At 42.3% G+C, this 27,505-nt stretch overlaps 1 protein-coding gene across 3 annotated transcripts; it reads left to right on the forward strand.

The window, feature by feature from the left end:
• On the forward strand, window positions 1–27,483 carry cdkl5 (cyclin dependent kinase like 5). Of its 3 annotated transcripts, none has more exons than XM_029846095.1 (22): window positions 1–134; window positions 312–423; window positions 2,462–2,783; window positions 4,893–4,927; window positions 13,486–13,531; window positions 13,623–13,759; window positions 14,320–14,440; window positions 14,699–14,758; window positions 15,381–15,471; window positions 16,178–16,280; window positions 17,056–17,142; window positions 17,498–17,578; window positions 17,677–17,855; window positions 18,580–19,520; window positions 19,685–20,025; window positions 20,598–20,699; window positions 20,927–21,032; window positions 21,123–21,258; window positions 21,732–21,837; window positions 22,617–22,781; window positions 23,945–24,148; window positions 24,557–27,483. In XM_029846095.1, the coding sequence occupies exons 3-22, from the start codon at window positions 2,747–2,749 to the stop codon at window positions 24,971–24,973; spliced, it is 3,495 nt and encodes a 1,164-aa protein (XP_029701955.1). In that variant the 5' UTR covers window positions 1–134; window positions 312–423; window positions 2,462–2,746; the 3' UTR covers window positions 24,974–27,483. The 3 variants fall into 3 exon arrangements, with proteins under 3 accessions (XP_029701955.1, XP_029701956.1, XP_029701954.1); XM_029846096.1 differs by having other exon boundaries at window positions 22,617–22,739; window positions 23,945–24,190; window positions 24,557–24,973; XM_029846094.1 differs by having other exon boundaries at window positions 2–134; window positions 23,945–24,190.
• The last annotated feature ends 22 nt before the right edge of the window (window positions 27,484–27,505 follow it).

Below are 27,505 nucleotides of genomic sequence, written 5' to 3' on the forward strand. Positions count from 1 at the left end.
AGGTGTAGGTGGGGACGGGGGGAGGCAGACGCTGCAGGAAGATTTTTAATCACTTACGCCATCAACTGACCGAGAGGGACGCGGCCACAGCACCGACGCCCGCTGACGCCCTGCACAATGTCTCTAATTGGAAGGTAATTGGCTGCGTTTGCAGTATAGACCATTGCCAGCGCAAAGTTTTATTCATCACAGCCGAGAATGGCACCAGCAGTGCTGGAACGCGCGCTCGTCCGCGTTTCTATTGGCTGTGCGCAACGTCGCTCACAAGAATGACGATTTTTTTTTTTGGTTTTTTTTTCTGCTATAACCAGCTGATGCTGAGGCCATGAACACGGAGGCTCCACAGAACTACGGATGGTCCATGGATACCCCTTCATCGGCGCAGTGCCTGCGGAATCATCCTCACCTCTATCCAGACATTGAGTAAGTCCATCTTTGATTGTGTCACGATGCAGGCCCGGGCTTCCCCTCCTAATGTCGCTCCACATGATGTTTCTACGTCTCCTCGGCTATTTATTTTTAGGGAGCAAGACGCTTTGTGTTTGAGAGACAGAACATTCGCACCTTACACAGACGACAGATCACACCAGGAGGTAAAAGAGATGCGCTGGCCTTTTTTTCCCTCTTGGTTTTGTGTCATTTAGCGCGAACTGGTGTGTAATTATGGGGTTTCGGGGGCTCTTTGCGGATCTTGTTGTGCAACGCTGTCGTGAACACGGGTCCGTGAACTGGGCTTGGATATAATTTATGCACTGGTGCTGTGTAGGCTGAGAAACGCGTGGACGAAGGTGGAATGGTGGTGCGCTCCGCACCGCAGCGATGAGAGAGACGCAGTTTCGGTGCAGAGAGAGAGGCAGGAATACTAGCCCCCCTCTCTCTCTCTCACACACACACACCTCATCTTTTCGTGCACGTGGACTGACGCATGCACCTGCCTTAAATTTACGTTCCAAAAGTCAGTCATTCCACCGTGTTCTGTGCACGCATTCGCCCTCAGGTGCAAATATCCCCGTGGAAAACACGGGGATATTTGCATCTTGTTTCCATCAGCCAGCTCTTTGCGTGACGGCACCATGGGGGAAAGCAGCAGTTTATCAATGAGCAGACCCTGATGGGATCGTTTAAGGAAGAATCCACAGATTGCAGGAGGAAGAGCAGCCTTTTAGCTCCAGTTCCAGGCTCTCGACGTATATTCTGTCGAGTAAGACACGAAACCGGTCTAATATCTCACCAGTGGCGGCATTATCCTAAACTGACTGGCAAGCGATGGCCTCAACATCCACCTTATCACTTCCCTTTGGAGTGTAAGCTGCATAGGAAAACGCCCACACGGACACATGAGCCAAATGAACATTTTCTTTCTTCACTGCTGAATAAATCAAGTGTTATACAAATGATGGTGGAGTGATATTGTGAGAAGCTCGGCTGGTTCCAACCCAACAGCAATTGTGTTACACAACAGAAATTTGATAACTACAGACTTTTCCCTAAGAGTTCAAGAGTAAATGTTGTGTGTACATGTTCTGTATCAGTTGGGTTTTTAGTTCTGCCTTAGTTCTTTAGCGACAGTTTACGTGGAATCAAATAGAGTAATACTATTTCCCACCTGTTACTGACTGTTACTACTGGTGCTAGTTCCTTTAATCAGAATAAATTAAACAAAATGACTTATGTGGACAACACTGTCTTGTTTATACTGTGGGTGTTCTTTTTTTTTTTAACCTCAGCCAAGGAGGATATTTGACAGCTGTCGTTAATCTGTTGGGAACATAATAACTCCATGGATTTTAATCAAATTTGAAGAAATGCTGACAGTGGGCAAAGGAACTAGTAAGTAGTAAGAAGAGCTGATTAAAGTTGATGATGTTCCGGATTCCAGAGGGACTTCAACCTTTGATCTCGGCAAGGGGCTTTGATCATATGGCAAGCTCCTATGTTGCGTAACCTTGAATTACTACTGTATATATGTGTATATACTGTACTACAGCTGTAAGGATCATTAAGGGGGGACCTACCTGCTTGGTGGGACTCAGCACTCTGAGTGCTTTTCTAGGTTTGGATTGCATTTGGTCAGATTTTCCATATCCTGTCATTCTAAATGGGTCCACCTATCTACAGCAGGGTTAGATGGCTGTTTCTGATTTAAGATCATTAACCCTTGAGAGCAGTTTGTTGTTGCATTCCAATATAGAACAAAAAATCACGGCTTTAGGAGCCTGTGTGCACAAAGGTGTTGGACACTGAGGCAGACTCGTACACTTCCCCACTTGACAGGTGCTTTTTGCATCTTCTGATCTGACAGGAAACGACGGGATGAAATGAAGTCATGATTTAAATATGACCTCCAAGAAAGGCCATCTTGCACATAGTATTCCCCTGCAGGAGCTGCTGTTAGCGTCTGGAATGATGAATGTGAGAATAATCACACATCCTGATATTTGTGATATTTGTCCTCCTCCAGGTACTGCGATGAGCTCTGGATAGAAATTAAGGATAAGAAGCCCCCAAGCATGGAATCCTGAGAGCACTAGAAGAGATCTGTCGTTAAAAAAGTGACTTTTTTAAGAAAAAAAAGCGGAAGGGGGTGGATGAGAGAGAAGGAAGATGGGCCGTGATCAGATGCTGGCTACGTCGCTCCTGAGCGCCACAGTTTGCTCCATCAGCCATCGCTCAAAACAGGACTTCCCTCATTAAAACCCAAGAGCTTATTTCGTCTGCAGGAGGAACCCCACCCCTCTGTGATGTGATGAATAAGTTTGAAGTCCTTGGCATTGTGGGAGAAGGTGAGTGGTTGTGCTGAATATTTATAGATCACGTTTCGACTGGACGTCCATAATTGTGGACCCCGACGTCACAGTCTCACATCCTTTTCATTTAATTCCTTCCATTGTGCTGGAACACACTCCAATATTCCAATATTCTGCACACGATAAGGTTGGATTGATTGATGTTTTAAGAATGTAATGTACATTTTTTTAAACCAGATATCTTTGATATAATTCAAAAGTTGATTCTCCATTTAAGCTTCAGCAGGTGAGATTTGGTCACATTTAGTGGTGAAGACAGAAACTGCGGAATGAGATTTCTGCTGTTAAAGTCTGGTGTTGCTAGCTGTTGGGAGCTTGACAAGATTTCAATAATTTGTTGTAATTACGCACATAATTGTTAAAAGCTATAGTTGATGAAGTAAAAAGATAGAAAAGAACTACCGTCCAATAAAGCTAAGGGTCGATACACTTATGTCATGCATGCAAGTTAATATATTAATGTTTATCACCTCTTCTGAAACATTTATTGAAATGTTAATAAAAGGTCACACGTGCAGATTTGTTTATATCAGCCATTGGCAAACTAGGGCTTGTTGGGCTTCATAATCCGGCCCAATTTACTTGTTCCCAATTATAATAAAATCACATTTATTTTGATCTTGATCAAGTCAGAACTTGTTTCTCCAATGTTTCCAAATGTGCATGGATGCAGCATTACTCTTAACTTCACATTTTCACATTGCACGTTGAAAATAACCAGACCAAAGAAAATAAAATTGTACACTCCGTGACGAGTGTTTATTAAGCAGTGGGCAGCAACATATATTTTCACTGATCCGATCATTGGCTGGATGTCAGATATGTCAGGAAACTGCTTCAGTTTTTAAAGAATGCAAAACCAATGGTCACTTTGCATCAAAGCATGTTAACTATGCTAACAAGCAAGAAATAAAACATGAATTGCTCTGTTACGAAATAAGTGTATTCAGTAATTTGAATGATAAGCCTGTCATACTCATGCATTGCTGCCTGTTAAAGGCCAATGCCTTTTATAAGGCCATTTACATTAGTTCACATAAGCACACATGTGCCTGGTCCCCTGTCAAATTGTCAATGTGACCCCCCAAATTAAAAAGTTGTCCCACACCAGTTTGCATCAATGTCTAATTAGCTTCTGTTAAGTAAGAAAACCAGTCAAAAATCTGGACGGCATTAAGAAAGAAGGTTGCTTTTGTGATGCAAAACCAAGGGACAAGGTCACCGGAAGACAAGACAATTGTGGCACATTATGAAACTTGCACTGTCAGCTGAAAGATTTAAAAGAAAAAAAGAAATACACTATGCACACAGTTGAGGCTGTCAAACATGTATAATGATTAAAATGATTTTGCTTGTTTTGGGTTTTTTTATTGAAACTTTTTCACTTCGGCGTTGCTGACGTTGGTGCGGAGGAATCCCCAACGAATGTATGCTTTGTGGTGATGTGGTGCAAAAGACCTTATGAGGTTCTGTTGTTCTGTCTTGGGTTTCCTGGTGATGGGTGATGCAGTGGATTTGTTCAGAAATGAAAAAACAGTTTCTGGAATTTGATTTTAAATTGGATTAATCATTAATAGTGTGTCACACTACAGACTTATGTGACTTCGGCTCAATGATTATCTCCCTCTACATAGCTGATGTACAACACTCTGTGTGTGTGTGTGTGTGTGTGTGTGTGTGTGTGTGTGTGTGTGTGTGTGTGTGTATGTGTGTTCTAGTACATGTTACAGAGTGAGGGCCAGCTTACACACTGCACTGGCAAGGTGAAGATGTTTTTGCAGAGTTGCGACATTTTGTTTGGTCTTCACTTCATCAGACCCCCCTGATTGAAGGTTGAGACTTGGATTTAAGAGTAGAATTAGGTTAGAGTTCGGCGCTTTGATGAGAATCCTCTCAGTATATAAGTCTAAATGTGGAGGTGCTTGCGGCCATCTCACCTGTTAACTCTGTTTCTCTGCTGTTCTTTCTAACTGTTTTTGCTTTGTAGACACTTGTTCAAGGTTCACAAGACCTGACTGTAACTATAATGATGAAAAATGACTTGACCTCAATTATCACTGATCTTTTCTTCATTTCTCTGTTCAGGAGCATACGGGGTGGTGCTTAAGTGCAGGCACAAGGTAAGATAATCGTTCTTACACACCCAACTTCCATTTACATGCAAATACCAAGACATTTTTGTGCTTTAATTCCAGATAAACACAATTCTGATGATGATACAGGTCGTAAACTTAGAGTAAGATGAGATGGCTTAAGTGCTTTGTTTTGTTAAGAGCTGTTCAGCCTTCAGCTGCACATATTTAAATGACACTTATTTTAATTGTTTAAAATAATGCCAATATTCTCTTATTTGAGTGAACATGGAAAATAACTTTTCTGTTACATATCAATCTGTTGTTGATATGTATACTTTTGTTGATTTGTTCACTAAACCTCCACTGAAGAAGTTAGTTTTCAAGTACTCTGGAGTAATAACAGTATTAAAGTGTTACCTATTACTCTGGTACTTTGTGGGAACAACTATAAAACAAACACACTGTTATAAGAGATAATGGTTAAACACCCATGGCATAGAAGGTAAAGTTATCAGTTGTTTAATTTTGTAAATGTCCTTATTTAATGTAGGTCTATAAATAACATATATGATATTGATTGGCATTTCAGGGAACCAAAATTAATTTAAAATCAATGAGAATTAGGTCAATGGCAGATTACGGTCACTATTGTTATCACCTCCATTAAAGGCCTCTTTATTAAAATGACTTTTATCAAGTTTAATCAAAAAGAAAGGGGACACTTTAAACGATCACATTTTCATTTTCATGATGTAATCATGGTATAACGTCTGAAACGTTTAAACTCATATCGCATAAAGTAATTTTACCTACAACAATTAACATAGTCTGTTCTGTTGTGCCGCCATCTTTCTACAGTAGCCCAGAAAGGACAAACCTGCTGTTGGGGTAGTGCTCTTATAACGGGAAGGTTGCAGCTCTTGCAGTCTCATTTCTGACCACTAGATTCTGACAAATCTAACACAATCGATCTTTGAATAAACAAGCGCAACCAGAAAGGCGTACATTTACCTAATCAACTTTGTCATATTTATACAAAAATGTAGAAAACAGGTGAAAATGTAAAAAATATGTTTTCAGATATTGGCACGTTTTTGATACAGTTGTCCAGTGCGTCCACAGTTATGAGACAATCGTGACCTCATCTCTGCAGTGTATTTTTGTGTACTGAGCAACAAACACCATGTACACAGTTCATGAATATATACTGTATAACACTCTGCCTGCAAATCCTTCAGATAATGAAACCCTCTGCAGGCTTTATACCGCTGGCACACTGCTGTATAACCCACTTCATGTTCAAATTATTTTACTATGTCACAGTGTTAGCCCTGTTATTGCTCGTTTAGCAACACATTAATTATTTGTGGCTGTCAGGGTACTATCAGAGGACATGACTGGTCTTGTGTGCCAGAGATCAGTTATTAAGAACACTGTCAGGCAGTAAAACAAAAAAACAGGGTGCTGCATTGGCCTTTTAGGTGTGACTGGTAGTACTTGCAACATGTTAGCATGGCGTGATTCAAATGTTGCCACAGCGCCTGGACAACCTGGCTGTACGCAGACCAGAGACTGACTGCAGATGAAAAATTCAGACCCCTACTGGTGGTAAATAAATTATGACCGGCCAACCTTAACTAAAGCTCAGTGCTCTCCTTGTCAGGAGCAACATCAGCATCTCTGAACACCCACTTCTCTGCTCAAATCAACCTTCATCTATTGAAAACCACCTCCCCGGTTCTGTGGATGTGGCAAATGTGTGATTTTAACCAGCTCAGATGTATTTCTGATCCATGCTATCTGCTTGCCTCCATGACTGCAGAATGATGTTTTCATTTGTGCTTCAACTGATAATCTGGGTGTCCAGATGTTGCTGGCTGTGATACCGGGAAATCTGCAGGAGGTATAATTACACTGGGGGGAAATAAATAAATTTAAAAGATGACACTTCAAAGGATTTAAAGCATAAACCTAATTTAAACTGTTTGGTTGTTCTAAAGGTCATTTAATGGTTTACAGTAAAGACTTGAATTTAGCACAGTTTGGTTTTACTTTAAAGAAAAGCACTGTAACGCTCAACATGGCCGAGGCTATTTCATCATACAAACCTTCCCATTTTTCTGCAACAGTGGCTTGCTTATTTTAAAAATAAGTCATTTTATGGTCATGTCACGATATCTGTCATGAACAACTACGTCTCTAGATACAATTTTAAAACCAGAAATGTTTGCATTGTTTGATGATTTGACCTGCAGGAAATGTTTGGTGTTAATCCAATCTGAATGTTCAAGGAGAAAGGAGTACTAAATCAGAGCTCAGTTAATTTACAGTTGATCGCTGTCAGTGTTTGCGTTCACTCTGGAGTCTCCACAGCTCATTTGGCTTTCATTCACTTCCTACCCTGCATTCATCTGATGGACCAGAAGATCCCTCAGCACGTCATGTTTCATGAAACTTTCACATGAACCATAAATGATTCACAGGAAGTAAAATCCTGAAGATGCACGTTCGCATTCATGGATAAGACACATGATGGTGAGAGAAACACGGCTCTCACAGCTTTAGAACAATACAGTAATATCTACCCCCTAAAACATGCCTACTCTTAATGAATATGGAAAATGTCCGCAGGCAGACAAAAGCCTATATTTCAGTGTTTAGTAAATATAAGGAAGTGCATCAGATGGTGAAAAAATGTGTAAGAAAATAAATAAACTGGGAAGAAGAACTACTGATCTTAGGTTGTTGTGGGAGACAGGAATTGCTGTTGTATTTATTTATTTATTGGTGCTAGTGGTGTGAATTTTGATTTTGTGAATGGACAGCAGGGGAGAGCAGAGGGAAAGCACTGGGCTCTGGATGAATATTTTTAATTATGGACCAATTTATTCACATATGGCAACCCTTACCCATTGAAAGTGGATGACTGGTTATATTAATATGTGATCGGGCTTTGATCCTGTTGTTTACTGCTTGGATGACTTTGGAAATGTCGCTGCCATGACTGGAAATGGGATGACGTTGTCTCTGCCCTTTAGTCCTCCTGCAGGGTTTTAGATGTGCACGGACCCAGTGTTTTTTAAGTTGTTCAAGGTGTATTTATGCAGCTGTTGTGACTGATGTTACTGGCTCTCTATTGGATCTCCATTATATCTATCACCCTCTATCCTGTACTGGACCTCTTTTTTTGGTGATCACCTGCCTTTTTTTGCCACTCCTATTTTGTTGTTGGATTACCTCGGGATCTACATTGTCACTCCTTACAGAGCTAATTGGGGAGGCTCTTGAAGGCAAAGAAAAAGAAGATGAAGGCCTTTGTGTTCAAGATGATACATGAGTATATCAAACCAAAGCAGCAGAAAAAACAGATCAAGATCTTCTTCTATCAAAAACCTACTGGAGCAATGGGCTTTAAAAGCACATAAGCACATAATAAGTGGACTTAGGAAAGGCTACAGCTTTAGACAGATATAGTATCATCTATGGCAAAAATGAATGTCTCGAAGACCTCCGTATCATAAATTGGATGGAATCCTATATCAGAAAGGGAGGAAAAACCTAAACTTTAAATATTGACACTGATACATTTGCATCATCAGATGAGGATGAGCATGAGAGCAAACATCATATTGACTCACAAACCACAGGTACAAGGCCAAAACAAAAAGGGATAGATAACACTTCATACTACCATCAGGGGTCCCCAGTGCTCATACCAACTAGGAGCATAGTGGCTAGGAGCATAGCGACCCGTCCCCAAAGACTTTTGACCACTAATTTTGCTGGGAACATAAACAATGAGCAGAGTCCTATGAAATCAATTATGGAAAGGCAGAATGAACTGACCTCGATTGTGGTATGACAACAAAGTTTTTCTTCCCTGTCTAGAAGAGATGTCCAAGTATTTGTCCAAGTATATTTTCGATGACAGTCTCCTCCAGTATCATGCCTTTATGCACTCCTTTGAACAAGTCAGTGAGAGAAAGACAATACCAGCTGAGAGATAAGCGACATACGGTGGCATGTGACAGAAAGACGAGGCTGCAAGCAAAGATGGCAGAATGAAACTATCACCACATTGCTTGAAGCCACAAGGTAGTAGCTTTGCCACTACTGCTGGTTCAGTTGATAAAGGAACTGAATCAGAGAAAAATGTAAATGATGGACCCTTACCTGAGAGGATTTGCTCATACTACAAGAGTGGACACACACTTCAAACTTGCCTTCTATTGGAGTAGAAATCTTACATTAAAAAGATGGATTTCCTGATAAAGAATGGAATTTGTTTCAGCTGTTTGTGCACTGGGCATGTCAGTTAGGAATGCAGGAAGTACCTCTTGCAGGGTGTGTGGCAAACACTGTAGTTTGTCTCAATTCTGTTATTAGGAGAAGGGTCCAATGGGCAGTTCTTTGGCTGTCGTCCTGACAAGTGTTCTCACTGGGGCCGGTGACAAGACTGCAAGCTTTCCATTGTACCTGTGAAGGTCTAGTCAAGTAAGGGCCTAAGATCAGTGAAAACCTAGGCCTTTCTAGAACCAGGCAGTTAAATATCCTCTTGTACACTGGGTCTCATGGAATAACTGCATCTCTGGAAGGAAAAAACAGATTATTTCTCGCACTATAGCTGGATTGCATCTGATTTGGAGGAGGCTGGTTTGGTCAGTGATTGGAGACATGTTTATGCAACATAAACATGTCACTTAATAGCAGTAATATCCCAAGAAATTGAGATGTACAAAAATCCCCATAGATAATGAAATAGACACCAATGAGGGAATTTTAATTGTCATGAATGTCCACCGAGTATTGAAACCGCTGGAGGTCGTCCTTAGTGTGGAGAAAGGACGGCATGCCATCAGGATGATGCTTGGTTGGACTCCATGGGCCACGAGGAGAAAAACATGGTTATCTTCATGTCATCAGTCTGCCATTACCATTACAGGACCTCAGCAAGTGGCACAGCAGAAGTCCTGTAATGGCAACAGCAGACTGATGCCCAAGATTATCACAACGTTTGTCTCCATGGTTTGATGTATTCCACATCAAGGAGCATACCATCCTAAAAAAAGGCAAGATTGGGTTCTTTTTTGATTGTAGAGGGCACATCCATCACTGTACAAACTCCTGCAATGCTAAATTTGCATTCCAGAAGTGTGTAGAAGATAATATATTTCTTCAGCCAACTGGTGTTTGATACCATCATGGGCAGTTTTTATATGGATGACTGTCTTGCCTCTGAAGCTATGGAATAGGAAGCCACAAAGATCTTGGTGCCATTTACTCAATGGAAGACTTAAATTTAACAAAATGGATAAGTCATGTATGTGCTTCCATCAAAGCCTGAGGAAGAAAACAAGGGAGGTAAAATTCCAGTCGGACACCTTTTATCAGTGTCGTTCAACACTTCATTGTAAGGCTAAGACAGGAGATAGCTACATTTGGAGAATAGCATTATCTTTGCTGGTGCAGAGTGGGAGCTGAAACAGGCAATTGAAGGGTGGAATCTGCAGTACACCAATGATGTCACTGAAGGGAATCAAGTGGAGTCTAAACCCTCCCACTGGATTACCTCATTGAGGATTATGGGAAAGGTTGATCTGTTCCATCAGAAAGATTGTCAATTCCACTTTGAGGACACAAAGTCTGGATGAAGAAGTGCTCCACACCGAGCTCTGTGAAGTTGAAACAATCGTCAACAGCAGACTGATCACCAAAGATTCTACAGAACCAAATGACTTGGAAGCATTAAAACCCAAAAGTCATCTGCTGCTTCTCAAAACCAATGGAAGTGGAATTTTGATTCATTGACAGTGGAATTTTGATTCATTGACAGCCAGCGTCACTCAGACCAGTCTCCCTCTTCAGGCTCTCGGTGATCAAGTTAATTGGTTTTAAAAATTGTCACCTCCAGCTGTTTTAATTAGCAATGTAAATGTTAAAAAATACACTTTTCAATTCATTGATCTATTCATGTGTGCATCAGTTGTCCTTTCATCTATACTGTCTCGTTAATGTGCTCAGCTCTGGACTTTTTATTGACTAACTGCATTATTGTAAATTATCAGAGGGGGGGCTTTTTTGCCCACCTATATTCAATCTAAAAAATCCTTTTTACATGTAGAACCAGACCAGTGTACTACAGGCATTTTAGCTGCGCTGCAAGTGAGCAGTTATTTTTGTTTTTCTCAGCTCAAAGGAGATCAAAAAGAGAAAAGGTGGAGGAGAAAAACCGAGGAACAGCGCATGTGTGCGTGTGATGGAAGAGGGAGGTATTCCATATGTAGCCTGTACAGATGGTAAATGGGTCACCCTGTTAGGAGGACAGACCTGAGAGGATCAGAGAGACTGGGAGCGCTGGTCGAACAGACAATCAGGTGACTCCATACAGACTCCTGACTGCGCCACCAAGAAATGAAGTGCAACTTAAATGCTAAATTATTTAAACATTTACATTACAGTATGCTTTTGATGGAGCATTTAATTAGTCCGGTGGAAGGCTGCTTGTATTTCTGCGGCATTCGTTCTGTCACTTTGTGGAAGTGTTGTATTAGTGTATGTGGGTGTGTGTATGGAGGCTTATGTGTTATCCTGAATTTATGACAATAACACAACCTACACGAGATCCCATGTTTCCTGGCACCTATATGGCGTCTTTATTCCGTGTTGCTAAAGTGATATGTTAATTACCTATGGCAATTACATCCTCCAAGGAGTTTGCTTGTTTGTCTGTTAGCTAAATGAGTTCAAAAAGTTATGAATGAAATTTAATGAAATATTCAAGAAATGTTGATGATGGGCCATGTAACATTTTGGTGATATTCAAGATTCTAGAGGAACTTTGACCTTTGATCTTCCAATGCTGAGGGGCTTTGATCATAACGCAATGCACTATGTTACGTAACCTTGTATTACTACTGCCTTTATTCGGTATTTATACTATACTGTGGGTGTAAGTAACAGTATGCGGGGAAATGTCCTGCATGGCAGAGGTTTGCGCTCTGCTTTTTTCTAGCTGATTAACACTCTTTGATTGTGTAATCTTACAGAAATGCCTGATGGTTAGTTAGTGTGGATTCTGATCGTGTCTTTCTGTTGATTGTTTAAAATCATTTCTATCACAGATGCGAACGTTCACTTTAATATTCGCTACATTGAATGCATATTGCATAAAAGTGCGAGTGTATTTGCTTGAATAAATGCATTTACATGTTTCTCATTTATTTATAGAATAATGCTTGAAATAAAAGGTTAATATTGTCAGTTGAGTAAAAACCTGCTGACATCAGCTGTTGCTGTGGACCATTGCTGATGGCGTCTGCTATGCTAAAACATTAATTGCTGATATTTTTATCTGCGGAAACATGATAAATACGAGTCCTGACATTCAGCAGCTCATTTCCTCAGAAGGGAAAAAAAGAAAAGAAAAGCATGGAGCTATTTTTGGACACTCTAATTCAGATGTGGCTCAGAAGGCGATCCCGAAGTGCTGCGACAGAGCTGGAAATGTCACACGTGGTCGCATTTTCTTTTGATTGACGAACAGAGCGGATCTCCCAGCGTGTCGTCCTTTCAGCTTCAGTCTCGGGAGAACGCTTTGTCAGGGGTGTTAATCTGGGATGTTTAATTCCGGTTCATCTCTCAAGTCAAAAATCAGACAGGTTTATAATGAAAAGGTTGGTGGCAGCTCCACAGCCTCAACTTGACACTGTTGTCTAACTGTCCCTAAACAAAATGACAGCAGAGGAAAATGAGCTGAGGACACAGCGAGGCAGCTTTCAGTGTATGTTGTAATTGTCTCTGGGAAATTGTCTCTGGGAAATTGTCTCATGTTTCAGACTTATCAATAACAAACAATGCTTATGGTTTAGGAGTTGGATCCTCGAATCACAATAAGCACAGCAAGTGGATCTACCAGCACTGTTGCTTTGACCAGCGTTGAAGAACAATGGAAAGATGCAAAAGAAAAACCCAATTTATACAGGAATGTTAAAGGTTTCCTTCTGTGGTTTTATAGGGTTCTGGTGCTGAAAACACTTGTAATTCAGCAGAACTGTTGGGAAAACCCACCCAATCAAATTTCTGTCTTGTAGGTGACAAAGTAGATGAGTTAGTGCAGGCTGGGATACGTAGACGATCAGGTGGTAGAATCCTCATGAAGTTAAAAACAGCTAAACCTTTTCCCCATGTTTGATATTAAGTTCCTCTATTGTCCCACATCAAATTAGAATCCAATAAGGTAAACATGCTGAAAAATTGTTTACTTAAGTCGTTCAATTAAAAGATTCCAGTTGATGAAACCACAGATTTCTAATGAAAACGTTGCATTGTCTGAAAAGCAGCCATTTTTCTGTAACGGCCTCGTTTTTTCAGCGAGATCAATCGACGAACTGAAAGCTGGAGGTTTGTACATGATCTGTGCCAAGGATGCTGTAGGCCGTTTCCATGCGAGTACAGCGCATAAATAAAACGAGAATATTGCATTTTTCTTCCTGCAGCTTCGACACACCATTTTCTTTTCTTTTTTTTTAATGTTCCCAGTGGGCCTTTGGCTCACTTTTCTCCTTCCTTTTCTCCACTTGTGATGCATCCTTGTGTATTTACAGGAGACCAATGAGCTGGTGGCCATTAAGAAGTTTAAGGACAGTGAGGGTGAGTGAGGGAACAGGGATGAGGGGAGGTGGAGCGAGAGGAAAGGGGGAATAATTATATCACCTATCCCTCTCTTTTTTTTCTTTTACAGAAAATGAGGAGGTCAAGGAGACAACCCTTCGGGAGCTGAAGATGCTCCGGACCCTGAAGCAGGACAATATTGTGGAGCTAAAAGAGGCTTTTCGCAGGAGAGGGAAACTCTACCTGGTCTTTGAATATGTTGAGAGGGTCGGTACAACGACATAATTTCACTCTAAATGCACTAATTCCTACATTGCTCCATCTCTAGAAGTTTAGCCCTGCTGAGCCTGCTCAGTTAAGCATGGAAAAAAAAATCACCATGGCAACATACTGTATGAACTATGCTGTTTATAATGGTATTCCCCACTGTGTTGCCAAGGTATCCAGCCAAGTGTCTATTTCTTGACAGGTTTTATTTCCATGCAGTCCTCTTGCCACTATGGTTATCTAGGACTTGGGAGAATGGCTGGGGCGCACAACAGGACAAAAACACACTGGGAAAAGGGAGACACAGACCATATATAGACACGGGGGCAATGAGAAAGAGTTGGAAACAAACAGGAATCAGGGAAGAAAATGGGGCAGGTGACACCTGAGGGAAGGGACATGTGACATGAAATGAGAGGAGGGTTAGGAGACACAAACCTCACCATGGTGTTACACATGCAGTGCAGAGAGAGGAATCCCCTCCAGAAAGAAACCCAAAGATTTATTCTGGATTTCAAATCCTCAACTCATTTAAGTATTTTTTGTGGGGGGGAGTGCAGAACATGCTGGAGCTCTTAGAGGAACATCCCACCGGCGCCCCGCCTGATAAAGTCCGCAGCTACATCTACCAGCTAATCAAAGCGATCAACTGGTGTCATAAAAATGAGATCGTGCACAGAGGTCAGTTGCTTCTCTTTTTTTATTCCTTTAACCGTGCAACTCTGTTTTAAGGGTTTATATTTAAACCTTTAACTGTTGCTCTGGTGTTTGCTGCGTTCAGATGGATTAATATCTATTTGACATTTCATTATATTTAGCACCACATTTTTAGCGCTCATACTCTTGAAATGTCTTTGTTTTTACCAGCTTGTGAACTTTGAGCGGCTGCTTTTTTTGCAGTTTGAACGTTAACAACCTTTTCTCTGGAACTCTCCTCAGACATCAAGCCCGAGAACCTCCTCATCAGCTCCGATGACATTCTCAAACTCTGTGATTTTGGCAAGTCACTCTGTCACATTATTCTCAAGAAGCATTTGTCTTTAATCACAGATACTTTATTTCAAGGCTCTGGGGGAGGCTTAATTATTTTTACACTGAAATTAACTGCGATATTTCTGTACAGTGTCTGTGATTCCATTTCGGGAAGTTTAATTTCTCCTGTTTGACTTCCTGTGAGAAATTACTCCGTTCATTTATCACCTTTGTAAATATTTCTCAAGTGAATTAATTTTGCTGCACAGAAGCATAAACCCGCTGTTTGCCCAAGAACGTCATTCAAATAAAAAAATACACATTTCTTATGAGCCATGTTGTTGACACATCACAGTGTTGTCATGTCATATTTCCCGGTGGGATGGGGGGAACTGAGAATTAGCAACAATCCCGGGGCCGTTGATCTGGTTTGATAATGTAACCTCATTGAGTCAGCAGGGGTTAGATTTATTTATTATTCACTCCTGAAGCTGTTCGTTGTGATTTTCCATGCTTTTCCTGTTCTGTGACCACTTAAATGATGGTTGCAAGGAAAGTTTCTGATGTTCCTGGAGCTGCGAAAACAGTTGCACTGTACACGAGTCATTTTGTTGTCAATGATTAGCTGGTTATTGTTTGCCCTGCTCAGGTTTTGCTCGTAACCTCTCTGAAGGAACAGACGCCAACTACACTGAGTATGTGGCCACACGGTGGTACCGCTCGCCTGAACTGTTGCTGGGGTGAGTGTGCCTTCCAGACCGGCTGGGTTTAATCATTCTGACTGAATTATCATTGATTTCTGATATGACTTGTAGCATTATTAAAATGTTATCACCCAATGTTGCACAGCATTATTAATGTTCTTAACATTAGTTAGCAATCAGATTTTTGGCAAATGAGATGACCAGTGGTTCCTTTTTAACCATCTTATTTCTTTGCCATTTGGTACATACTGTCATTACATAAACAGATTTTAACCTAAATGCTACCTACCCATTATTTTGTACATTACATGTGAACAGAAGTGTGTTTTGTGGTCAGCCTGGCAGTTTCATTAATTTCCCTTATTTCTTTCCATTACCGCTGCCGTTTTTTGATACGCTGCTGCACCGACTGTCCATTCCAGCTCAGAGACAGCTGAATGTCATCTAGCTGCAATGCTGTAGCCTGATTTAGTAAATGCCCTGGAACATTTATCGAGACTGTGTTTGAATGCCACCCACTCAAATACTCTCTCTCTCCAACTCTACCGCTCCCCTGCTGCCAAATCTCTCACCATTCCTCACCAGACATCTCAACACCATCCTCTCAGATAAACCATCTTCTTTATTAGCCAAAAAAATGCACCAATCCACTTATTTTACTGGAGCGCATCATCACCATCTGCAAAGCCTCATAATCATGTCCATTTACAGCTTCATCACATCTGCCCTCTCTCTTCCTCAGAGCTCCCTATGGAAAGGCGGTGGACATGTGGTCAGTGGGGTGTATCCTCGGTGAGCTGAGTGATGGACAGCCCCTGTTCCCAGGAGAGAGCGAGATAGATCAGGTGACCACAACACGATGACTGGAAATTAATCAGTGAATGCCATGTGGGTCGCTTGTACCTGAAGAAAAGCCAGTTTGAGCCAGTTTTAAATATGTGTTAAAAAAAAAGAAAAAGAAATCACAGTTACATACTGTTGGACCAACCAAGTGCTTGTCTTTGCACTGATCAATGGGATCGGCAAAACATGAATTTGGAGTCATACATTAAAAGGGTATGTTTATTTTTTTATTTATTTACACATCACCCATGCGTTCCTGCATTAATGCATATATGCTGAGGCTCACAGGCTCTATGAGAAGCTAAACAGAGGTAGGGTTGTGCTCATTGAGACAGCTACAGCAGGCTAACGATGGTTCCTGTCAGCACACTAACGAACCCAACAAGCATGAAATTGCTTTGTCACTGTGCAGCTCTCAGACTCTGAAAACACTGAAGCCAATTTTTGATCCCCCCCCCATCCCCGCTGGCAGTCTTGTCGATGGCCACTGAGCGTCACAAAGAGGAACATTTTAGCATTGAAGTTAGCAGTTTCAGTTTCAGTAGTAGTAGTAGTAGTAGTAGTAGTTGTAGTAGTAGTTGTATTGTTATTATTATTATTGTTGTTGTTGTTGTTGTTATATAGTAGAAATCTACCTGTTCTGTTTGCTTAGAGATCCCATTATTTGCAAATCTGAAGCTAAAGGACCTTTTAAAAGTAGTAAAAAATAAGACAAAAGAAAACATCAAATCTGTATTAACTTAAATAACTTATCAATTTACTTAATTGTGTCTCCAGCTCTTCACCATCCAGAAGGTTTTGGGGCCACTCCCTGCAGAACAGATGAAACTCTTCTACAACAACCCTCGTTTTCATGGAATCAGGGTAGAAGATGTTTGTCTCTTATTCCTCCACACTTGTGTTCTTCTTTCTCTCTCTCCCTCTTTCTGTCTGTCTCTCGCTCCCTCTGTCTCTGTGTCTCTCTCGCTTTGCAGTGTTCCCAGAACCATGACTCATGAGATACGTGGCTGGTGTTCAGTTTAGCAGTAATTGTAAACGTCTTAGAAGGCTGAACTCTGTGTGTGCCTGTGCGTGCGTGTGCGCTCGCATGTGTGTTGTGTGAGTGTGAGTGACAGTTTTGTGATTCTTAACCGCCTGAGCATGTTGAAATTCACAATGTCCAGATTTTGAATTTGATGTGTCGTGCACGTGTGTGTGTCTGTGCGTGTGTGCATGGAAGTTTCCCTCTGTTACTCATCCTCAGACATTAGAGAGAAGATACCAAGGCATCTTAAGTGGCTTAATGTTGGATCTGATGAAGGTAAAACAGCTCTAAATTTTTCATGAATATATTTCAAAAATGGGTTTTTGGCTCCAGGTGCCCTGAAACACATTTCCTCCATGTCTTTCGTCCGTCAGAACTTATTGCTACTAAACCCCACCGAGCGCTATCTGACGGAGCAGAGTCTGAACCATCCGGCCTTTCAACCCCTGAGGCAGGTGGAGAGAGAGCGGCCTGCTCCTCCTGCATCTCCGAACCCTCCACGCTCCTCTAAGAGGAAAACTCACCATCATGGAGAGAACACTGTTCCTACCAGGTCCGATTTCTTTCTTTTTCTACAGCATTCAAATATAAACGGTGGATTTCTCTCATCTGATTTGCATGCATGGCAGCGTATCAGCTCTATGCTGCTGTCTGTGACTTTACTGATATCTGGCGATATTTGTCATGCTTTATTGAAAAGTAGTGCAAACATTTGATCAATACGCCTGAAAATTGGTTCCACTAGCAGGAAATAAAAGGTAAATATCTGGGAGAAGGTACACACCAATCACAGCTGATGCTGGAGAAGAGTCTCGCTGCTGATCGGCACACATTGCAAAAAGAAAATCCTCCAAAGTAGTCAGTGGGCTTCTTTTCAAATAGATGTGTTTGGATTGAAAAGAGGCTCGGCTTCCTGTCATGGCAAACAAAATGAATTTTGCTGTCCGCATGTTTTGCATTTGTATTTCTCCAGCTGGGCCTGCTTGGTGCAAGGTGGCGCTTTCCTGCAGAGCATCTCTGGCAGTGAGAGGACTTGGCAGTTGAAAGCAGGCCCCCATTAGAAGCGCGGGCTGTTTTAATAAAAGTTTGTACAGCGTAATTGAAGGTCAACTGGTGAACATTTATGATTGATGAATTTGTATTCAAGCTGGATTGTTGGGGGATCCAATATCTTTTCAAAGTTATATTCAGAAAAAAATCCAAGTGGGGTGAATTGGTCAGAGTTTTAGACAAAGCTTGGAAGAAGGATGGATTAAATAATGTCTTTTCCCATACAGGAGCCACTCTAAGAGCGCGAGCCGTCGCTCCAACAGCAAAGAATGTTCCAGCCTCCCCCGACACGGAGACCTCCATCACCTCGGAAGTAAGAGTTTCCTTAACGGTAACAAACCCCCTCCCAGCAGCTTAAGTCCTACGCTCCACCCCAAGAGTCAGTACATGTCCCAGACCCTTAATCGTTCACCTTCGTCCAGCAAAGACTTAGTGAACAACAACCTTCCGCACCTCCTCAGTCCCAAAGAAGTCAAAGGCAAGACTGAGTTTGACTTCAACTTGGGCCCGTCACCAAAGCTGCCAGACCAAGGACACGGGGCTAAATACAGCCACAGCAAACCCAGCTCCTCTCGCTCCCAGCAGCAGCAGCAGCAGCTGCAGCAGCAGCAGCAGCAGCAGCTACAGCAACAACAGCTGCAGCTGCAGCAGCAGCAGCAACAGCTGCAGCAACAACAGCTGCAGCAGCAGCAGCAACAGCAGCAACAGCAGGCCATTCGCCACACATTTCTGGAAAACAAGAACAACACGCTGCAGTCTGGGGCAGAAAAACAACACAGTCGACACACTCACAGTATGGCTGACTCCGCTCATGGGTCTATGTCGTCTTCTTCAAAGAGTTCAGCATCTTATCTCAGCCTGTCCAAAAGCCACAGCGCGCTGAGTGACGCCAAATCTGTAGGGAACCTCAGCGATGGCCGACTTCACCCGGACGACCCAAACTCCAACACAGCAGGGCTGGGACCTGGTGCTCGCTTCTTCCCTACAAGCTGCCTAGACCTCAACGCCCCTACGGGCCCTCCAGGGCCCCCCGGCAGCCCCTCTGCCCGCCACAGCGACCGCTCTGGACACAGCCCTGCCTCTCGTAGCAGCGGCAACATCCGCATGGAGAGCAGCACCCTGGATTCATCATCAAGACACAAGTCCAGGCATAAATCTTCAGCACCAGGTACGTAGATACATAACTCTTTAGCACCAGGTCCTGCTACGAAGATATTTAAGCTATTAATGCAAACTTTTTCCAAGTGTAGCAAGCAAGACAAGACCATGATGTCAAACAAGATGATGTCAGTAATTACACCTGACCGAGGTGATATTTGTGTTCTTTTCCAGAAGAGGCTGGTGCTCCAGAACTCTTAGATCCAGGAGGAGCAGCCATGCCGTCCACGCACACTCTGCCTTCCCCACATGAGTCCTATCATTATGGCCTGGGATACACCTCCCCCTTTTCCTCTCAGCAGCGGCCCCAACGGCACTCCATGTACGTGAGGAGGGAGCGTCATCGGCCACACGGAGTCGAAGGCGGGATGGCGGGCTTGCCTGCCCCGGGTCAGGGTATACCGATGCGGGCGAGCAGCCTGCAGCTCCTCTCGCCTCAGCTGCAGCACCGAACCACCCTCACTGGGCACTCAGTCAGCTCCTCCCGGGAAGACTGCACCGATGACATGACCCGGGTTAGTGGCCAGAACATTCAATACAATATGGTCTAAAATCTAATCTGCCAGTGAACAAAATATGCAAGTCATCAGTAAATAGTGTGAATAAACAAGGGTTGTAGCCCATTGCATAGAAATATTTCAGATTTCACGATAAAGTCATGCTGGTGGAATCAGAACCGAGCATTTCTAAAATTAAGGTTAACGACTGTCGTCTGACAGGGAATAACGGCGTGCTCGTTGCTGAATGTCACATTCTCTCCTCTGTGGCAGCTGACTGCAGGAGTCGCTCCTGTCTCTGCGGTAAAGGGCAACCCCTGCAGCCTGCTGCCTCTCCAAGTATGACTGCCAGTCACAGCAAAGAAGTGTCCAAAAAAAGCCATGCAACGAGCGACGTGTTTATCGTTGCTTAGCCTCGATCCCAAACATGACACTAGATGTATCACAGAAAATCTGGGTGCTTTGAAAATGCACCAATTGTTGAGATTGAGTGGGTGCGTGAGTGCCGGGGCTGTGGCTGTTTCACATCGTTATCTCTGCATCACGCTGCGTCTCCTGTCTGCTTTGACCTGCGCCTGTCTCCCCAACAGAGTGAGCAGTCCCCAAAAGACATGGGCCACCCCTGTGCCCCCATCAAAGACTCTGCGCGGGACAACACAGCAGCTTTTCACACACAGCGCTCAAAAAACGAGGTCCGACCCCCACAGATACCTCCCGAGCCGCTGGCTTCCATAGCTTTTCTATGTTTGTACCGAAGCATCACTGCACGTTGCCGCTGGTGTAAATGCTGTGTTTTGTTACGTTAACCTGAATGAAATAAGAGAGTTTGTTTATCGATAAGCAGCATTTTCAGTCCGTTACGAATCCAAAAGACATGCAAAAGTCTTCGGGCGGTCTGGTGACCTTGTGTGTTTCTCAGGCTGGCCTGTATCATGACCCCCATGGTGAAGATGGAGCTTCCTCCAAGGAGAACCGGATGATCTTCACCGAGTCCATGCCTCGCAGAGTGGGCAGCTTCTACCGAGGTGAGACGCGAATGTGTGTACACGTCGTTGAATAATATTTGAGACGTTTTTTTCAATGCATTTAAAGGTCAATCTGCATTTTCTCTTCAGTCCCCTCCCCCAGACCAGATAACTCCTCCTCTTTCCATGACGCCGTTGGACAGGGTCGAGTTCCAGTTGGTCCCGTTGTACCCGTAGATCCCGTTGCCATGGTTGGCCATTCCAAACGTCAAACCGCTTTCGACTGGTGAGACTCTTTTGGGGATTATGAGGCAACTCCAGTGTTACATAACTGAGACAGGAGACAGTTTAAACGTGTATTTTACAAACGTTCTCTATGAAATCCAGCCCGCAGATCTAACGCAACAGTTGCGTCTGACATGTTGTCATTGTTGTCTCATCAAGTCTGTCACAACACTTACTTAGATCCTTCTCAGGATTTGTTTGTGGTAAAGAGCTCAATAGCTTAAAATGAAGCATCCGTATTAATGAGCTACCGGCATTTACAACACAGCTAATTTCCCTAATTTTACCACAATGAAATATAAAATATGATACATTTGCAAAAGTGTGTCGATGGATTCTATTGTTTTGAAGAAAATTATCTTATATTGGGCCTTTCCATAGTACTGCAGATGTGACTTTGTCTAGTTCTTCCAAAGAAATCATTTCTTTTTGAAGTTGCGTTTGCAATTTTTTTTGTTGCGATTTGCTTTGTAGGACTGCGGCAGAAGCAATGGTCATGAATCCTCTGGAGCCTGTCAAAGAGAAAGAAAAACAAGGATTCTTCAGAGCCATTAAAAAGAAAAAGAAGAAGACACAAATAGTAAGATCATTTTAACACTCCTACTCTTTTGGTTCCATCCCCCCATTTGTAGGTCAGTTTTGCCAGACCACTTTCTTGCTTCAGCCTTACCTTGAAAACTCTGCAGTTAAGGAGTTGACAAAAGCTCCTCAGCAATACTGGGAGAATTACTGTCCTATTTTATGGGAAAAGGGTCCAAGCAAGCTTCTGTCAACAGTACAAGCTTTTAGTAATTTGCTGTGTGAAAAATTTGCTTTAGTTGTGTCCTCCTGTCAAAATTGTTTGTATGAATAGTAGGAGTTCAAAGAAAATGGTGCCATTATTCAGTGTTTTTAATCTATTTCAGAAGAATCGCACGATGTAATGTGTTTGAAAAAAGAAGTCTCGTGGTTATATAACATTCCAGTTGGTTTATCTTGTAATTTGTCTTCTTGACCAATTGTTGATCTCGCCATAAAAATGGGAGAATGTGATTTTCAAATGGAATCCAGAAAACAAATAATCAAAAGAAAGAAATAAAAGACACTTAGAAAAACTGGATTCTTTATACTTTTTTTAAAATAAAAACTGCACTTTTAGCATAGAGATGGACAATGTTGCCATTTATTTTTGATGTACATGTATGGTTTTTAATAGCAACAGTATAAGAAATGAACATTTTTTTATATAAGGGTGAACCTGTGGTTACACAGGCAACAAAAATGTATCATCATCTTAACTGAAATATAAAGCACTTTTTACCAAGCTAATCTGTCATTTTCTTGTTGGTGTTGAAAGTTGTGGCGTTTTCTGCTCCACAGACAGACATGGAAGACGGGAGGAACCCTAGCATCAAGAAAAGCCTTTTCCCCCTCTTCAGTTCTAAGAATAGCTTAAAGCACAACTCAGCTGTCAAAGTCCTACCTGTAGTGGCCTCGCCCATGGTACAACACCAACAGCCTCCCCCACCCTATCCTGCCTCTCCAGTAATCCAACTTTGACAATATGATCGCATGATTACGCCGCCCTCGCCGTCTGCTTTGAAATCCTCTCACCTGAAGATAAAGCCACCCAGAGGGTTTCCAGTTTGAAAGAATTTCAAACTCATATCAGGCCCCGGACTGTCGGGCGTTTGTGCACCCATTCTGGGCGGCTTTGGGGCATTGATTCATGCTTCAGTGTCTGCTGCTTGTGAGGCAACACTTTTGCATGTTCACGCTGCATAATAACAGGGTCATTAAAATGCATGTGAGCCTACATGCGCTCAAAGTCATCCTAGCCTTGTGGTGGACTGCAAATAGGAGCAGTTACTCTAATACTGCACTTAAGTACAGGTTGTAGAACAGTAAAACTGTATATATCCACAAACCTGCCCTTGCATAGCTGTAGCATTCTAATAGCTGTGAATTTGGCTTTTGATTCTATTATAATTTAAATAAATTCTATTGTATAATATTTTCTTCGCTGTCACAATTGAAAACTATAAGCTTCACTATAATTTTCTATATTAATAGCTATAGCCATTCTGATGGACACATACTTATTTTCACTTAACTTTTATTCTAGTAATATGGGTGGCATTTATCATTTATGCTGTAGTGTCTTTATTTTCTTTAAATATATTTTGTAGGTACCTTATTTCAATGCTGCTGCTATATATTACCAAAACACATAATACGAAACACATTATATATTCTATCTATAATATATAATCGACAACTATATGGATTGAGCTTGAAAAACTTTTGCTTTCTTCTAAAGCTAAACAAACTTTCCAACTGCTATCAAATTTTTAAATTACAGGGAAAGATGAGATCACTGTCATTTGGAATAAATGTCATATTCAAACAGATGCTAAATATGATTTGGCGTCTCTGCATAACCTATAAATTAGATTTCATGGAATCTTTTGGGGTTTTTTTTACCTGTAGCCATAGAATGATCAGAAATAACTGAGATGTTCCATTTTCTTTTCTCTTTCTCTTTACCATCACCACCTCACTGCGGTTTGCTCGCTGCTGCTTGAGATGCATGATGAGAAGTGTGATGACACTTGGCTGCAAACCAGATAACATCTACGATGGCGCATTGCCTAAACATTTGCGTAAATATTTGGGGAAGATTAATAACCATGTCTGTGTGTCCTTAGGTCCCTGGCAATGGACAGGAACACCTGTCGCTGCAGAGGAGCACCAAGTCATCCTCCCACCACAGCAGCAGACGGAAAAACCGAGAGCGATCCCGGGACAGACACCGGGAGAGAGAACAGAGCCGAGACCGGGACAGAGAGAGGGAGAGAGAAAGAGAGAGAGACAGAGAAAGGGAGCGGGAGAGAGGAAGAGAACTAGAAAGGGTCAGTGATTGGCCAGAGAAGCCAGTGGACTCTCACTCTCAGGTTTGAAGAGCTGTCTTTAATTTCTCTGTGACATAAAAACAAGTATTTCAAACTCACCAGAATATATAGTCACATCACCACGGTAACCACCAGCCACTGACTTAAATGCGAGATTGCTATAGTGGACTTTGACAGTTACTATCTGTGGTTGCAGCTATAACAGCTGGGATTCTACACATCGAGGGGCCCTGCAGCAGAGGGGATTACACCATATCTGTATTTATCATATCTATATATAGATCTCTTCATTCGCAGAGTCAACGATTAAAAATCAAGTCCTATTTTTAGGACTGAACAATGTGTTAACATGATAAAATTGTCTTTTTTATGGGGATGTTTCCAACTGTATTTCTTTCTCCCCTGCAGAGTCAGCCACTCAAGTCGCTACGCAGGCTCCTTCACCTCTCCCCTTCTTCCTCAAACCAGAGGCAACAGTCTCCTGCTTCCCCTGCCCCTCCACCTGACCTGCGCTTCCAAGCCCCTCTGCCTAACCCCCCTCAACCCCCGTCCAAAGCGGGCTACCCTGAGACCCGAGGGCATGCAGACAGCAGGGGTCACTCCGGGGTAAGCAGCTCCTCCCAACCCAAGAGTCGGAAGGCCAGCTACCCCATCCCTGGACAGATCGAGTCCAGCTGGCACGTGTCCGCACTGCAACGAGCCGAGGGTGCGCAGTTTACCCCCGAGCAGCTGGGCATCAAACCAGGGCAGAACGGACCCACCTTTACTCGAGCATCCCGCACCAGGATCCCAAACCTCAATGACCTGAAAGAGACTGCGCTGTAGCACAGTACCGCCTCCGATATACCTGGAAGCATCTGCCAGACGCAGATGTCTCGTCCTGTCTCAAAGGTTTACACCAGAGCCTTTTCCCCTGCATCAAGAGTAGGGCAGACTTTGACAGGCTGGTCACAAACACCGGGACCGTCGTGTATAGGGATTCAAAGGCGGGACAAGAACGACAACTGTGTATCAGTTGTTTTGTCCCTAATGGAACAAGGTGATCTAAACACTGCCCTCGTGGCCTCTCTTCTGCCACCTTCTGTCCACAGGACGCCACAGACACCCATCAGACAGCCACTGTTAAACTGGCCAACAAATGTTTTACAAGCTCAGATATTTGATATGAACTGGGGGGGGGGTTGTAGAGAGAAAGATTTATATACATATTATTTATTGAATATTTATTTGTTTTAAATTCAAGGATATAAGCTATTACACAGTATGTAGGCTATATGGGAATATTATAAGGTAATATAGAATTAAATGTGTAATTGCAAAGCTTTAGTTTCGACACAGAGAAATGCGTAGATATTTACGTGTTGATAATACAGTATGTCACAAGGAATATTTAACAATGGTGAATGTTTTTGTTGACTTTTATATTTTATTAATGGAGTGTCACAATTTATTATTTTTCTTTCTTTTTGTCACATGTAAAGAAATACTGTTAAAGTTTTTTTTTTTTGGTAAGCAATGTGACAAATGGAAACAATGGTACATATCTCCATCATTCTTTTTTTAAATTTAGCAACAGATGAGGCTATTGGTCAACATGATCTGGTAGCAGTATGGGCAACGCGAGACTGTTAGACTCTGCTTCGTGTGTTGTCACTTGCCTTTATGTCCCTCTCTTTGTTTCATTCTTTCAAAAAGGAATTAAACACCCCAGATTTGTTTTTCTTTTTTCAGTTCATATCAGCCACGACGGCTTTGTCTACAGCAGGCAGTGAGACTCAGCCAACCCCCATGTAACACCAAAGTGGTGAATGTGGTTGGCGAGCACCCTGCAAAAGGAATATCTCACCTTCAATTCCTTCAAAGTTAAGTCTGGATGTACGTTTCACCCTCTTTATGCCAAGTGATTGCCACAATAGCTGTTCAATAGCTCTTTAACACACTGATTGTATCACTATGACGACAATGGGCTTTGTAGTTGATTTAGAAGCAATAGCACATTGAACATCCTGCTGTAAATAGTCATGGGAACACACACACACACAAAGAAAAAATAACGTGGATGAATGTGGAGCTCAAATGTGTGATTTGGTCGTCTGACAAAAATTCTATTGATTTTAGTGGTAAATAGTCCGTGGCCCGCACACTTTTTGAATGACTTGATTCTGACAAGCAAAAAAAATAAAAAGCATGGTCACCTCATTCTGAACACTCGTAATGTCACCGTGTAGTTTTCGCAACTTCAGAGCTGTTTTTCTTAAAACGGGCATGATTCTGTCTACATCTGCTGTGCTCTGTTCTCAGCGGCTCCTGACTAACATGCAGCCCTCTATTTTGGACACGTCTGTGGAATTCACTAAGGCAGACGTGGATCAAGGCCAGACTTATCCTTCAACGTCACTGTTTACATTTCCCTGTGTGCGATTAACTGCTAATTGCCTTTTTATAAACCTGTCTGGTTTTTCTATCTCAATTCACATCACAACCTTTGTTTTCATTGTCAAGCAGTCATGATCAGGGATGATTCTACCATCACCGGATTATAAAGCATTTACCTGCTTACTTACACGTGGATGATTCAATAAAATGGAACACCTTGATACGGGCGCACTTTTTGTGGCCTCGGCACAATCGACAGCTTTACTTCCTGTCCTCAATTGGCCTGTTAAATTCCCCTTTCTCCATGTTGAGTAAATTGGGAGGAAAATGCTTTTTTTTAACCACAGATGGAGAGAATGAGATAAAGAAGGATGTGGACATTGCTTCATAATTCAAGACATCTGTGGGCTCCAGAGTGTTTAGTTTTACAAAACCCCTGCTTTAGCAGAGAAAAAACAGAAACAAGACAAATAAACTGATTGATTACAGGGCTGATTGAAAGTGATAAGATTGATTTAGGCCTAATTTAAAGGATTTCCAGAAAGAGGGTCTAAAACAAGCAACTCCTCGATCATGACCGAGGATGCTCGAACTGCCCCCAACTGTGTGTTCAGGAGGATCAGTGATTGTAATTGTGACTGCCGTGAGTCCGTCTGTATCATTCTCTGAACAGAGTGACAACAGTGCTTGCCTTGCTATAGACCGGAAGCCTTATCTTAGCTCATCCTGACCCAACTCTTCAGCTCCGACCACAGGCTTTGATCCCCCCCAGTGATCCAGACACATATCCTGTTTTGTTTTTTTTCTTCTTCCACAAATATGAATGTGTTTCCTACAACACCAATTGTTTGATTTGTTGATTTTTTTAAAATATTGTTTTCTTCTTACAGGGTGAAATACGAATAATGGAGTATATCTGAGAATGTGGGTCTCATAATAAAACTGTCCACTTTTGATGACGAGTGCACTCCATTTGTTGTA

This window comes from Takifugu rubripes, chromosome 13, assembly GCF_901000725.2.
Source record: "Takifugu rubripes chromosome 13, fTakRub1.2, whole genome shotgun sequence".
Lineage (NCBI taxonomy): Eukaryota > Metazoa > Chordata > Actinopteri > Tetraodontiformes > Tetraodontidae > Takifugu > Takifugu rubripes.